A 15,192-nucleotide genomic window follows, 5' to 3' on the forward strand; every position below is an offset into this window, starting at 1 on the left:
ATACTTAGCACTAGCACAAAAGAGTTCAAAATGCAAAAGGATAGATGAGTAACTTAAAACACTGTTTTACAATACAATCTAAATTATTAAAATATTTAAGTCTAGCAATCGCAAAAAATACAATGATAGGTTTCTTAGAACAAAGTATAATATCTAAATGAAATCAATTATTTTTTCACACGAAGAACATTTCAAAGTTATTAAGTTATAAAAAAGTTTATGCACTGGCACTACACACTGACACTTTTTCATTTGTCTGTATCTATTGTATATTTAACACAATCGTCCTTACTAGCCAACTGTTTAGTAATATTGTATATGGTGTCCTTTACGGTTTGCAGGTTCTTATCACAGTCACTTTCTGCGTAATATTTAAGTCGCACTTCAGCGTGTTTCCACTGTTCCATCGTTGCAATATTTTTTATTTTTATTAACGTCGTAAATTTCAATTTTAATCAGGTGTGATGCATGTGTGCCGTCGTCGCTGTTAGATTTGATGTACGAAATGCCACCACCACTCGTCGATCGACCAACACTGGATGACTTTTTCGTATTCGTCTTTTCTTCTTTGGTTTTCGAAAAAGTCATCGATGTTGTTAAATTCGTTCGATCTTTTTATTGGCTATGATCGCCTTTTGACTTTGGCTGCGAGGGTCCCTTCTTCGTCACTAGGTTCGTCGTTTCATCAGCGTAATAATAACTCTTGAAAGTATTTTCAGAAAACTGTAATAAAAATTAATAAAAATGTTTTGAGTTATCAGTTAAGTAAGTAGTATGTGATAAATACGTATAGGTATGCTAAGTATAAATGTACAAGTTAATAACAATGATAAATTAATAAGAGATCGAAGACAGCTAAAATGTATTATTAACCTCGTGGACAACACATATAATAAACAATTAATTAAACATCTAGTTGGTTATAACAACGTTAGGTCAAAGTATAAAAGGTACTTACATTCATTTTTTATAACAGTTTCACTATTTTAACACTTCACTATTACACTTAACTGGAGATCTCGCTTGGAACAGAGCACAGAGTGGAATACGATACCATGTGATTTTGAGTCGGTCTTTTATATGGAGCGAGTATTGTTTCCTTACAGACAAGACTAAACATGTTTCCAACTTTCACCATAAATTTTATATTGAATAGGTATTATTCGGAAATGGGAATAATAGAGACGAGACCTATTGTTAAAAAATAATAGAAGTAGTAAATCATTGATAAAATATAGTTACCACCCGTGGCAACAATGAGTGGATGCAAAGGTTTTGTACCTAGAATTTGGGTAATGTATTATGTATGACAAACAATTGATTGATTTATCTTTCACAAACAATGGCCATAATGTGTAAAGGGTCAGTATTGAGTAATTGTAAACGGTTATTAAGTAGAAATACGATACAAAGACCTTAGCGTTTTTCAATAAAAAAGGATCACTGATAGAAAGTAGAAAGACAAAAGCATAAGGAAACAAAGGGAACAGGTCCAAGCTTGAAAATGAGCCGTAGAGCATGAGTAAAGTTAATGCATCACTCCATTCGCGGGTGATATAAATGCAATCCGCGTACGTTGGTAATGAAATCCACGGTAAACTTCGACGTAACATGCGGGCGGTACAAGAGTAATCCGCGGACGGTATCATTGAAAGTCGCGGCCGATAACAATTATAATTCGCGGGCGGTATAATTTTAATTCGCGGGCGCTATCATTTTAATTGCGGTCGGTATTATTTTAATTCGCGGTTGATATCATTTTAATTCGCGGTCGGTATTATTTTAATTCGCGGTCGGTATTATTTTAATTCGCGGTTGATATCAATTTAATTCGCGGTTGATATCAATTTAATTCGCGGATAGTATGGTGGCCCGGCCCTGGAGCAGGCCGCGGATCCCCCGTGGCTGGGGGCGCGGGGTGGCTTCGCAGGTGCTCGGGTATCGGTGAATCCCTTACTACTAGTGCACGAGTGTGTGCAATACACAAGCACTATGCTCCTTCACTCTCTTACAGCCGTTTTTAATAAACGACCCAATCTCAAACTTTAAACCTATTCCGAGAATATACTAATCATAAAATTGCTAAGCATGTCAAATAAACTTTGTTTTCATGGGTCCATTTTTAAGATAGAGAAAAGCGATTGGAATCTTTTATTGAATAGTCCGGTGAGACGACAATCCACACGATTGGTGAGCGATCAGGCGCAAGACCAACGGCTTTGCGTACTGAGGCACAACAGTAAACAGAATAACACAGGCTGTTAGTATTATATCACACACACACATCACGCATTTATCCTCGGAGTATGCTGAGGCGCAACGTGTGCACCCACTTTTCGCCAAATGAGTTCCGTCCCATGACGTGATAGGGAGCGAGCCTATCGCCATATCGGGCACAAATAGACACCGGGCTTATACTGAGCAGCAAATCCCAAATATTTATTTATTTATTTATTGATTTGAACAGCCAACAAAACATACACTATACATAGTTTTTTTAACAATTCAATAAGTAATTGCTGCAGTGCTGTTTTAATTACAGGCTGTCACAGCATGAACATATTAATACATAACAATAAACAATTGGCTGCACCATAAGTGCAGTATATTCTAAATATAAAATTGAATATAAAACTAGATTTGGGTTTCAACAAGCGAGTTCAATATTTTCTTTTTGAAGATAGGAAGCGTGTCATTAAATATGTCAATACAATAAGGTTTTTCTACAATTCGGTTATATAATCTGGATATGCGATATCACTTTGCTCGACCCGGGATTCAAACCCAGGAACTCAGAGCGCTGCAGTACACATATAGTACAATAATCCACCGAGCCATAATATATCGAACGTTAAGAAATCATTATATCGAACGTTTTAATATTCCAGCAATGCAAGAAGTCCGAGCCGCTGCCTCGGAGAAGACCAAAGAAAATTATCATACCACGGCGAGCGCCCTCCATCGTCATACCTCCGAGGAGAGTGGTGTACATCACAGCGGATAAAACTACGTGCACTGAATGTCCATGTTACCCTAAAGAGGAGCCTTATATGAAAAACAAGTGAGTTAAGATGCTCCCTCCAAGCAAACAGAGCATTAACCATCGCTATATATGTACTACGTACTAGATTTGGCGTTCCGAACATTCACTGTATTCAACTGAATTGAACTGCAATCCATTCAAACTGACTAGTATGGTCAATATTGACAGCTTGTGGTTGTGTACGGAGTGGCGCTCATGATATAAGAACTCGAGTCGTGTAAACCTGGATTTGAATAAAAAATATTAATCAAATAAGTAAAATTATTTGTTGTTCAAGTAAATAAATAGGTTATAACAGTGACGTTTTGGTTGCCATTTTAGTTCATATTTTGAACAAATAGTTTATATGGCCGTTCGTGTCTATAGAATATACGTCAATGATTTTCTATAATTAATGCGTTCCTAATCTTCATGGTGTTTTAGAAAAATCAATCCATGTCGGAAATCGCCTCCGACGCTCTACGATCTGGCGGCTGACGCTGTAGATGGACTGAATTACCCTCCAGCACTATTGTGGTCAGAGCAGCAGGTCGCCGAGTGGGTGGCAGGGCTAGGACTGCCTCAGTACCAGGTTAATATTCATTAAAGTGTTAGAACGCTGTCCAAAAGTTTTTGGTAATCGAAGCTGCGATAGCCTGGTTGGGTGTGGAACGGACTGCTGAGACAAATGTGCGTAGATCCGAAACCTAAACGCACCTCTGACTTTTCTAAAGTTATGTGTGTATTTGTGAGTTATCGCTTGCTTACCGATGAAGGAAAATGCGAGGAAAACTGCCACCCATGATCTCCAATACCAGGGAGAAAGTGATGCAGGACATATCTGTTCCGAAATGCAGCTGTTTGCCCCGAAATATGGATACTTAATGAGATTTCCAGGTCATATCTGTTCCGAAATGCAGCTGTTTGCCCCGAAATATGGATACTTAATGAGATTTCCAGGTCATATATGTTCCGAAATGCTAGTGTTTGCCCTGAATGAAGGATATTGAATCTAGTTTATTAATTCCAGGGTTGTTTCCTCATGAACCATATAGATGGTCTAAGGCTGATGTTTTTTGAAAACCCATCGCGCCTACCCGAAGTGAACATACACGACTTTGAGCATATACTGGTTAGTGATCATTTCGATTGAATCTGTGGCGGTACAATTAGTATACTCACCGTCATCTCGTCAACATCAATGGAACTACGAGAAGACCTATGTGGTATTGACACAAATGGAGTGATTTATCGCATAGCAATCACGTCAGGGTCACCACTTTAGCGGCGTAAAGGTAGACACCGATGTAGAGGAACAGATGGTTGCGTTCGTCTATGGAGGGGCCGCGGCCGGTCACAAACATCTGACTGACTGGGAATTTTCCCCTTCCATAGAGGAACGCAACCATCTGTTCCTCTATAGCGGCGTCAAACTTTGCGCCGCTACAAATCACTACACTGGGTGTTGAGGGAAGTGAAGATTGAGGAAGATATAGACGGACAAGAGACGGGTATCAGTTGCCATGCAGCATTTGTCGGTGTGGTTTATTGCTTTTTTACTTCGACGTTTCCAAAGTTGTGTGTATTTGTGAATTATCGCTTGCTTTAACGGTGAAGGAAAACATCGTGAGGGAACCTGTATACCTGAGAAGTTCTCTATAGGAATTTCGAGGGTGTGTGAAGTCTGCCCGCACTACAGTGTGGTGTACTAAGGCCTAATCCCTCTCAGCAGTAGACCAGGCCCGTGCAGCAGTGGGACAGTATATAATACAGGGCTGATATTATTATTATTATTCTATAAATATGATATTCGTGATTCCAGATGTGATCTTCTTCGCTGCATGAAGATAATCAAACCTGTGCCGCCTAATTTGGACCACTGGGATCTAGTATGGTCAGTATATTTTACATAGCATCACGCCTATAATTTTTAGGGTAGGTAGAGTTGTATCGTGCCCTCGTATCAGCTATGTTAAGTGTCATGAAGAGGACATTTTTATTGTGATTCCGCTCACTATTACAAATATCTTTGCTATATTTGATGTGCAAATCTTTAGTAATGTATAAAGTTAAAGAGTTTGTTTGTTTGAACGCGCTAATCTCAGAAACTACTGGTTCGAATTGAAAATATGTTTAAGTGTTGGATAGCCCATTTATTGAGGAAGGCAATAGGCTATATAACATCACGCTAGGACCAATAGGAACGGAGCATCACCGAGAAATGTTACAAAAAAAGGGATAATTTTTCCTTTTGCAAGCTTCCGTTGCGTGCGCTGCGTAAACGGTTAAAGTTACGCAACAATAATGTATGATGGAATTGTTCCTTTTAAAAGGTTTGAGAAAATATATATCAATTATATATAAATGCACCCATACTCCAACTGTGCAGAAATAAATCCATCCATCGAAGAGATCGTTCTTACGGATAAGACCCATAGTTACACTAGCTGTAGTTAATAAGTATATTTGTTTGTTCTTTTGCTTCTGTAGTGTTCAATAAAGTGTTATCTAACTTGACTGCGTCGGTGGCGTAGTTGTAATTGTACACGTTATGAGTGCGACTACCGCGCTGAGGTCTTGGGTTCGAATCCCGGGTCAAGAAAAAATTTTGTGACTGGGTTTTTTCATTCAGGGTTACAGTTCGGAGTCAAGATGTTAGTGGTGTGATATCCCCGTGCCTCGGCACGTAAAGCCGTTGGTCCTGATCTCTCTCCGGTCATGTCTCACCGGACTATGAGGAACAGAGAGTGCTTGTGTATTGCACACACTTGTGCACTATAATAACTCCTGTCTGATCTCCGTTGAGATTAGTCGCCGTAGTCGAAAATCGGTTAGGAAGGAATCAATCAGTGTTCAATAAAGAGAGTTTTTACTGGTGGTAGGTCTCTCAAATGTGAGAGTCCGCCTGGGTAGGTGCCACCGCAATGTCTATTTCTATCAAGCAGTGTGTAGTCACTGTTGTTCCGGTTTGAAGGACATTGTAGCCCATGCAACTACTGGACATAATAATAACATCTCATGTCTCAGACGATCGCAGTGGAATACTAAACAATACTTTGTAATTCAAGGTGTTGGATCTACTGTTTATGGATCGTATCGTTTACCATCAGGCGAACGGCAAGCTCGTCTCCATTCAAAGCAATAAAAAAATGTCATCTCTATTTTGCAGGTACCAAAGACCGGATTTTCCCAAAACTCTATTCGCGAGAATACCTTACGACAGCAATGCGTTTGATTTGCCAACATACGAACCGTCGATGCAAATATGTCAAGAGTACACGGTAAGTGATCTTAAATACTAGCATTGTACTGTCCCACTGCTGGGCCTCTACTGAGACCGTTTAGCTGGTCTTGTACAGGCAGACTTCATTTAAACTATTTATTTCTCTACACACACATAAATACAAAAAAAAGTATAGAAAGAAAAAAAAACACACACACAGTTAACTATACCAGGCATACAATGGATTCCTTGCATGGTGTGTGGTAGAAGAGTTACCAGTTCAGTATAGGCTATTAAACAGCACTGATTTAGATTTTTTTGTCACAATTTTTTCCTTGAATGACGAGATAAGCTTGCCGTTCGCCTGATGGTAAGCGATACGATCCATAAACAGTAGAAACACCAACACCATGAATTACAAAGTATTGTTTGGTATTCAGCGCTCGCCATCCTGAGACATGAGATGTTAAGTCTCAAAACCTCAAGGAAAAATATAATATAAAACCGCGGTAAAATCCGAAAAATATATTTAATTCAAAAATTTAGAATGAATGTTGCCTGATTTGGAAATCGAACCCCAGGTTTCCAATTCCATATACGCTTCCACTAAACCGACAACTAAACGGTGGTAGGTCTCTCATATGTGAGAGTCTGCCTTGAGTACCCCCGCAATGTCTGTTTCTGTCAAGCAGTGTGTAGTTACTGTTGTGTTCCGGTTTGAACATTGTAGCCAGTGTAACTACTGGACATATAACATCTCATGTTTTAGACGAGCGCAGTGGAATACCAAATACTTTGTAATTCAGTATTGGATGTTGATTCTATTTTATGGTCGTATCGCTTACCATCAGGCAAACGGCAAGCTCGTCTTATCATTCAAAGCAATAAAAAAAATATATAACGAACAAACACGGGCAGGTACCAAGAAAATTTCGCTTCCAAACCGGCATATCCGAAAGCGCTCAAGTAATATGGATGGAGCATCGACCAGGCTCACCAGAAACAACGGAGAAAGCAAAACCGAAGAAACTGAAGATGCTCTGCGTGCCGAAGGACACGAGGCTGATGCCGAAGAAAATAGACATCACCGGATTGTCCGGAAAAGATTTGTTACTGGCGAGGAGGAAGATGGCGAAACCGAAATTCTTAGCGAGTTAATTTTAAAAAATAGTATCCTGTTTGGTCGACAAATTATAGATCAAACTGTAATATTATAAATAAAATTCATTAGCGTATTTAAACATTTTTTTGGACCTGTTTCACTAGTTTGCATAATGATTTATGTTTACGGGAACATTAAGGTTATAGCTTAAGGTCCATTTTCATACATTTTGTTTCACCTTTAATCTGGGTAACTAAACAAGTATTGGCAAGTAAAGAATTTAAATTCACGTCTAGTTAGTGATTAGTTCTCGCAGTTGAAAGAAAAACGTAAAAATAATTAATATGCATGGATATTTTGGCCTTTAAAATTTCGTCATATTAAATGTATGAAAAATTGACCTTAAGCTATAACCTATTTTACTATTTTTCGGATTTTATCGGACTTCAAGACACTGTGAGGTCATTCTGCGTAGATCGGACCACTAACAGCTAAAAAATTTTAAAGTTGAATAATTGTAAAATGTAGGTCTGACTTTGCGGATGAACACCTCAGTCCCCCGTGACCATGAAGGCTTGAAAGTCTTCGAAACGTCGTCGGGAGAAAACTAAAATAATTAAAACCGCGATAAAAACCGAGAAATAGTAATTTTTTTCTGTTTCACTAGTTTCAAGTATCAGCCATTGGAATGTCTAAAAAAACACGACTCGTAAGTCTATATCGTTTAGTTGTTTGCATTAATTATGACACGACTATTGACGCCATCTGGTTACAAAAACGCAGAACTGCAATATTCCCGCGCTCGCCAAAAACAGTTTACCCGTCCCGAACGCACGGTGGCGCGCATGGTTGGGGAGTGCGCGGGCGCGCGAACATAGCAGTTCGCCGGCCATTTTTTTTTTGTATAACATATGTAATATCGGTGAAAAATAAGTTTTGGGCATAATAATACCCTTTGTTTTGTTCCGTATCCGTTTTGGCTCTTCATTTTCAACAACCCTGCCTCTATTTATTTATTTATTTAAACCCTTTATTGTACATCACAACTGTAAAGAATAATAAATATAGAACAGAGATGGTGTATTAACAGGAAGTACAAATGGCGGTCTTATCGCTATCTGCGATTTCTTCCAGATTTCGATTTAGGCGATTTCTTGCCTCTAGTCAGCAGTTTGTGATTGGTCGAGAAACTACGTCAGTAACGTGTTACTCCCTTATTCATAGACGTTTTTATCTAAGGACGGAGTAAAGCTACGATAACGAGTCTGTTTCTCAGCTTTGTTTATCTGACAGCCAACTAGATTCAAGTTGTATCTCAATATTAGCCAATCACAACGGCCCTATGTCTACGCACTGCGAAGGCTGCCGTCAGCACTGAAACAGACTTGTTATCACAATGCTCCGTCCTTAGATAAAAAAACGTCTATGAATAAGGGGGTTAGTTTCAACCAATAACAATAATTTAGTTGGGTGTGGAACGGACTGCCAAAACGAATGTCCGCAGGTTCAAAATCCTAGGGCACACACCTCTGACTTTTCTAAAATCATGTGTGTATTCTTTGTGAATTTATCGTTCGCTTTAACGGTGAAGGAAAACATCGTAAGGAAACCTGCACATCTGAGTTTTCTATAGGAATTTCGAAGGTGTGTGAAGTCTACCAATCCGCACTAGGCCAGCGTGGTGGACTAAGGCCTAATCCCTCTCAGTAGTAGAGGAACCCCGTTCTCAGCAGTGGGCAAGTATATAATACAGGGCTGATATTATTATTATTATTATTAATAACAATAAAAGGACGTAGATTTGTGTATAACACCGCTAACTTCCCGCCTCCGAGCAGCGACTGAGTAATTTTTAATATTAAAAACGCTCACAAACCTGTATCGCGATGATGACAGTGTCTTCCTGCACCGGTCCGAAGATATCCTCATTGTATATCGTCTGCGCGTCGTTGTACCGCCTGATCGCTTTCAGTATGTCGCTCGTGTTCTTCGGCGCTGTGCGCTCTGTTGAGTTTGCTGGAAAGGGAAACATGAATTTGTTGTGTTAACTGCACAATGCGCATGCACTTCTTGCGAGCCGGTCGCACGACTGCCAGAACTTTTGATCTCAAGTTTGTGGGTTTTAATGTCATAAAGGAATTTAAATAAAACTATTTTTGTATTGTTTCACGGTTTGTTTTATATCACTACCTTTTGTTCGCGGCTTCGATTGCGTAAAGGAGTTTCCGGGATAGAAAGTATCCTATAACCTTCCTAGGGTTTAAAACTATCTCCATACCAAATTTCATAAAAATCCGTTCAGTGGATTTTGAGAAAATCTATAACATATACACAGATAGAAAAGGGGACTTTGTTTCATAATATGTATATTTATAAAAATAATTGTGGAGAAATCCGAAAAATAGTTTTTTCCTTCTTCCCCACTATCCACCAGGATCCTGCAGTGGCTAAGCCGGGGGATTCCAGTACCACATTCACAGGTTTCCTCAGCGTTGACTGCAAGGACCACACACACAAAACCTTTATTTCTCCGGTTTTTTATTAGTAACTAGTTGACCCGACAGACGTTGTCCCGTCTCAACTATTAATTTGCAGCGCGCATTCTGTCAATCGCTGACAGTTATTTCAAACAATTTACAGTTATATAAAATAAAAATTTTCGTTAAGTTTGCCAAAATTTTCTAATTGTCCGCGCAATTTTTTTAATTTTTTCCTTTCATAAGAACCTTCTCCTGACAATAACAAATACAACAAAAAAATAGTGAAATCGGTCCAGCCGCTCACGCGTGATGGCGTGACCAAGGGAAATAGGGATTCATTTTTTATATATATATATATATATATATATATATATATATATAGATAGACTACTTACCGCTAAAATTTTTGGGGTGTACAGTCAAATATTTGTGGAGTTCTGGCGGCACCAGCGCCAGGACATGCTCCGAGGTGTCGTTGGCATTCATCAGCTCTTCTGAAAAATTTAATTTGCCTTTAGTACCACGGGCAGTTTGTAGATGGCGTTATTGTAAGCACGATGTGTTGCGCAGAAATGTTGTTAACCGAAATGATTTATGTACGATTTACATCGAAATAACTTGTTTTTATATTTATATTATCTCCCTGTCATCATTAAGAATGGAAATCTATATTAAAATTAAATTAAATAATTTATTTGAACGTAAAATGTTATACATTTATATTCAATTAACTTTACCACTAGTTCGGAAAGCAGTTTTCTAAAGAAGAATGGGCAAGACATTCTGGTTGATTAGAATGTTTGTTAAATCTAAAATCTAGTTTTAAAAGTGCGAATTTGACAACTTTTTTCGCAAAAATATAACCTAAGTGAAAGTTGCGTAATGCCTTATTACTCTATTGGAAACATTTTATTTATTGTAGATATACAAGTTTCAATATTGAGTTAACAAAAAATAATTAGATATCTAACAAGTAACATTAATACGAAAAAGTCTGTAAATTTTTTTTTTTTGATTAACATGTTTTTACATAAAACATTTCTGCACAACACTGACATAAATGGTGGTTATTTTACAAATAATTAAGACCATAAAAAAAATTCCCGTTTTTAAAATCCCAAAAATCATAGGGCGTACACGTTGCGACAGTCGCCCGAACCATTCAATGAACGAAAAACAGTATATGGTTCCAAATAGACCGGCATATATGTGTCGACTGAGGGGTAATCATCTCTCGTCAGTCGACACTATTGGACCACTCTTACCATCAGATGCAGTGTGTTCACTTGGCCGTGCACTTATAAAAATTACTAGAGTATGGTTCATACGACCGTCGCGATGTGTATACCCTTTTAAACTCGAGTGTTTTAATCAGTATATCGTCTCTTTCACTCGAACAGAAGGCATGTTACGGATATTTGCGTCCGCGGATGTGAACCAAAAATATCCGCCGCCGCCGTAAGTAAGGAAGAAAGAGACAAAATTAATGAAATACTATAAAATTTAACAACGACTGTGGTTGGGTAAGATCGGATCAAATAGTAAGAACGGATTTAATATTATTAATAAACCAGATATTTTTAACATTACCCGAAGTTCCATTTGATAATAAGCTACTAATGTTTGGCACTAATTTCTTTTAAATTAATCTACGGTCTTACCCCATAATCCGAATTTACCCGTACACTAACCAGGAAACATATACCCCCAAAGTTTTTCATAGGCGACACTATCACCGTGTTCACAAACAATACTTTGAAGTCACAGTGCGCCCGAACGCATAGTGTCTTAGGGGAAATCTCAGTCTTTTTTGACTTTATTTATCTGACAGCCAACTGAAGTAAAGTTGTATATCAATATTAGGCAATCACAGCGCGCTGTCTACACACTGCGACTGTCATGCCGAAAGTGCAAACATACTTATTATCAAAAGTACTCCGTACTTAGCTAAGTAACGTTTGTGAATACGGGGACTTAAATTTTTCCCAATAAAAGATCCAAAAATAAAAAGAGATATCGCGTTAAAGCAAAGCGCCAACGGACCGTTTTTTTGCGGTCACAAGGAACTTTATTTTCCCAATAAAAGTTCTAAGAAAAGTGACATCGCGTTAAGGCTCTGCGCGCACGGGCGGTTTTTTTGCGGTCACAAAACCGCTTCTAGTGCATTTTTTATATTTAAATGACGTTCTCTCTCGAAAATATACTTTCTGCACTCACATATCGATGGCTAAGTAATTATCGCATCTGAAAAAATAGCAATATTCGCTTTTTAGCGTTTCATTATCAATGTACTGTTTCCTACCAAACCGATTAATTCAAAAGTTAATATACGAAAAATACTTCATTAAAAATCATTTAAAACTTTTTTATGGATTTGTTAGTAAACTACCTAGATAAAAATGTTAAAAAAGTGAATATTGCTTTTTTCAGATACAATAGTTTAGGAGTTTTTTCCCGTGTTTCACTATAGTGTATAGTTTAGGAGTACTGTTGCCAGATTTTTTCAGTCTATAAGGGACAAAGACTTTAACGGGCAAAAACACAGGACTTTAATTTTTGCGGGACTAAAAAGAAACAAAAATTATTTTTTGGGTAACACTACTTTGCGCCATCGATATATTGTTGATGCATCGAGATCGGAGACAATATGGCCGCCCGTGCGCGCGTACACTAAAGTTTATTACGATTTTCCCTTTACAACCCACATAGACGAGCGTTTTCAAAATAAACGCACTTCTTGAAACATCTGAATGTTTGCCGGCAAACATGACAGCTATGACATTACGCGTGTCACGGAAAAATAACCTTATTATGTAGTATATAAGGTTATATTCCCGTGACACACGTAAATGTCAATGTAGTTCACCGGCAAACATTCCTGAGTTAATGCGTTATATAGAATAAACATCACAAACCCAACATATACCTATTTAGTCTTTAATTTTCCTTTCTTCCTGATTTCTACGAAAAAGGAAACCATAAAGATTTTTTTATCTTCAACACTTATAGAAAGGTTAATACATTCCTTTCACGCTTAGAAATATGCATGTTTGCTGGTGGTATTTATAAATTCAAACTCCTTACTTAAACATTATCCCCCTTATTCATAGACGTTATTTATCTAAGGACGGAGAATTGCTGTGACAACAAGTCTGTTTCTCAGCTTTGTTTATCTGACAGCCAACTAGATTCAAGTTGTCTCAATATTAGCCAATCACAACGGCCCTATGTCTACGCACTGCGAAGAGCTGCCATACCGTCAACACTGAGAAACAGACTTGTTATCACAATGCTCCGTCCTTAGATAAATAACGTTTATGAATAGGGGTACAGATAACGACGGTTTTAAAGTGCCGTGACTTCGAGAAAGGGATGGTGCGGTGCTCGACTTGGCTGAGGACCTTACCAGATCCGCGTACAGCGTACATAGGTTGTAATATCTTAGTGATGTTCCGGGATGTGTTTCCGAACAGTCCTATCTACTGATCTCTCGTCAGTCGAAAAATCTAGACCTCACTTACCATCAGCAGAGGAGCTACAGTCATACTCGTATAAATGAATACTCTACCAGTGGCGAAGAGTGTTTTTCAAAAGGTAAGCCGATGTTAAACAAATGCCCTAGTAATGATATCTAAGCCAATTTAATAGAAATCAAAATTCGATCGATTTGATTCGATCGTCGACTATTTTGCCGTGCCTTCTTATATCCGGTTCATTAGGAATTTTAGACTAAAATTTATTTCAATTTATCGCTTATCTATAACTAAAAACACTTTTAAAAACTGGATAGTCTGCGGACGCCCTTCAAACTAGGACAAATCCGGGGAATTCCGGACGTTTGGCAGCCCTATTTATAAATTATTTATTTTGATTGGTTCATTCGGAATCGGATTGGGGATTGAGATTGGGATCGTTTTGGAATCGGCTGTTAGTTAAAAATCTCACCCGACGAATATCCGAGGCATGAGTCGTATATAAACGTCATATTTAATCCGAGGTATGTAGAATACGCCGATACCACATTCTTGGATGCCAAAGAAATTTGTACTTGACACTTCAGAGGAAATGTAACCTTAAATCAATTAGTGTTAGGTTTAATATCTCGTTTTACGTGAACTACAAGCTAATTACTGTTAGATACCGAATAATATACCAAAAAACAACATAAAATAAAACTAAAAAAATAACATAAAATTAAAACACAAAAGCCCATAATCCCCACATTTATGGAAACAAATAACAATAAAAATTACGAACACAAAATAAAAATAACAATTAAAAACATAATTACAAATGAAAACCAATTTTAAAATATAACAAAACAAAAATACATTGTAAAGCCCAATTAAATAACTAACAAATAAAAATAGAATAACATTTTTAAACAACCAAACCTGTCACAGGTGTGAATGGTGGAAATGTAACCAATTGTTCCTTTATTGAATTAGTATCTGGAAGATTAATTAGAGAAAAATAATTACGGTTAATTTTATTAATGGAGAGATTGAATTCCCGGAATATTAATTAGAAAAAAATAGGTTAATTAAAATAAAGATTTTTTTTTGTGTTATTAGGTTTTACATTTGTAAGTTTTATTTGCGTAAGTTACGATAATTCTCTAATGTAAACTGCGTAAGCTGGTTACTGTTAAGTATTTAGTTTTACAGCACTAAAGGTGAAATTTTCCGAAAGTGAAGCCAACAACATATAGGTACTAATATGCATAAATGCGGTTTGCCGTTCTAATGATAATTAGATTCTACAAAATTTGACATAAATAGAAGCTGGTAGTAATCGATAATATGGACCCTTCGGCACTGCTTTACAGCTTACACAACATAATTTAATTTGCGTAAGTTTTTACATTAGTAAATCATTAGTAAGTAACTTACGCAAGAGTAAAACTCAAGTCAACTCCCGCCCAAAAGTTGTTTCATGCTTTGGTATGTTATGAAGAGTTTAATATTATAAATTTCAAACTAGGTTAGTTTCAATCAGAGTAGAAAAAAAATAGGATATCATTTTCATTAAGTAGAAGGAAAATACAAGATTTTAACATCATCTAAGTAGTTAGTACCCATTTAAATGACAAGCGAATCGTATTGCAACAAATCAAACGCACATTTTATTTAAACATGTATAAATTATTTCGAATTTGCAATAATATGTCGCACTCTTAATAAATTAATGACCTATTTCGAACTTGTTAATTTGTGGCAGTCATGGGAAAACTAATTTTATTTGCACCTTTTTTTGAAGTTGCTATAAAATTGAGCTTATTAAAGATAGGTAAATAAGAAAACTTTAGGATGAAAAAAGGGAAAAACAAAAAGGTCGCAAACAGAAATTGGTTGTTTGACGATTC

At 37.3% G+C, this 15,192-nt stretch overlaps 2 protein-coding genes across 2 annotated transcripts; both read left to right on the forward strand.

Annotated features, from left to right (window-relative positions):
• Positions 1-2,888: 2,888 nt before the first annotated feature.
• LOC119192804 lies at positions 2,889-4,867 on the forward strand (the record flags this gene model as incomplete). Its single annotated transcript, XM_037446569.1, has 5 exons — positions 2,889-3,061; positions 3,467-3,614; positions 4,053-4,154; positions 4,446-4,533; positions 4,845-4,867. Coding segments are annotated over 5 exons (534 nt in total), but the record flags the coding sequence as incomplete, so codon positions are not given.
• LOC119192805 lies at positions 4,864-7,420 on the forward strand. Its single transcript, XM_037446571.1, has 3 exons — positions 4,864-4,916; positions 6,192-6,303; positions 7,164-7,420. Exons 1-3 carry the CDS (start codon positions 4,864-4,866, stop codon positions 7,401-7,403), a joined length of 405 nt encoding a protein of 134 aa, XP_037302468.1. The 3' UTR covers positions 7,404-7,420.
• The last annotated feature ends 7,772 nt before the right edge of the window (positions 7,421-15,192 follow it).

This window comes from Manduca sexta, unplaced genomic scaffold, assembly GCF_014839805.1.
Source record: "Manduca sexta isolate Smith_Timp_Sample1 unplaced genomic scaffold, JHU_Msex_v1.0 HiC_scaffold_3201, whole genome shotgun sequence".
Lineage (NCBI taxonomy): Eukaryota > Metazoa > Arthropoda > Insecta > Lepidoptera > Sphingidae > Manduca > Manduca sexta.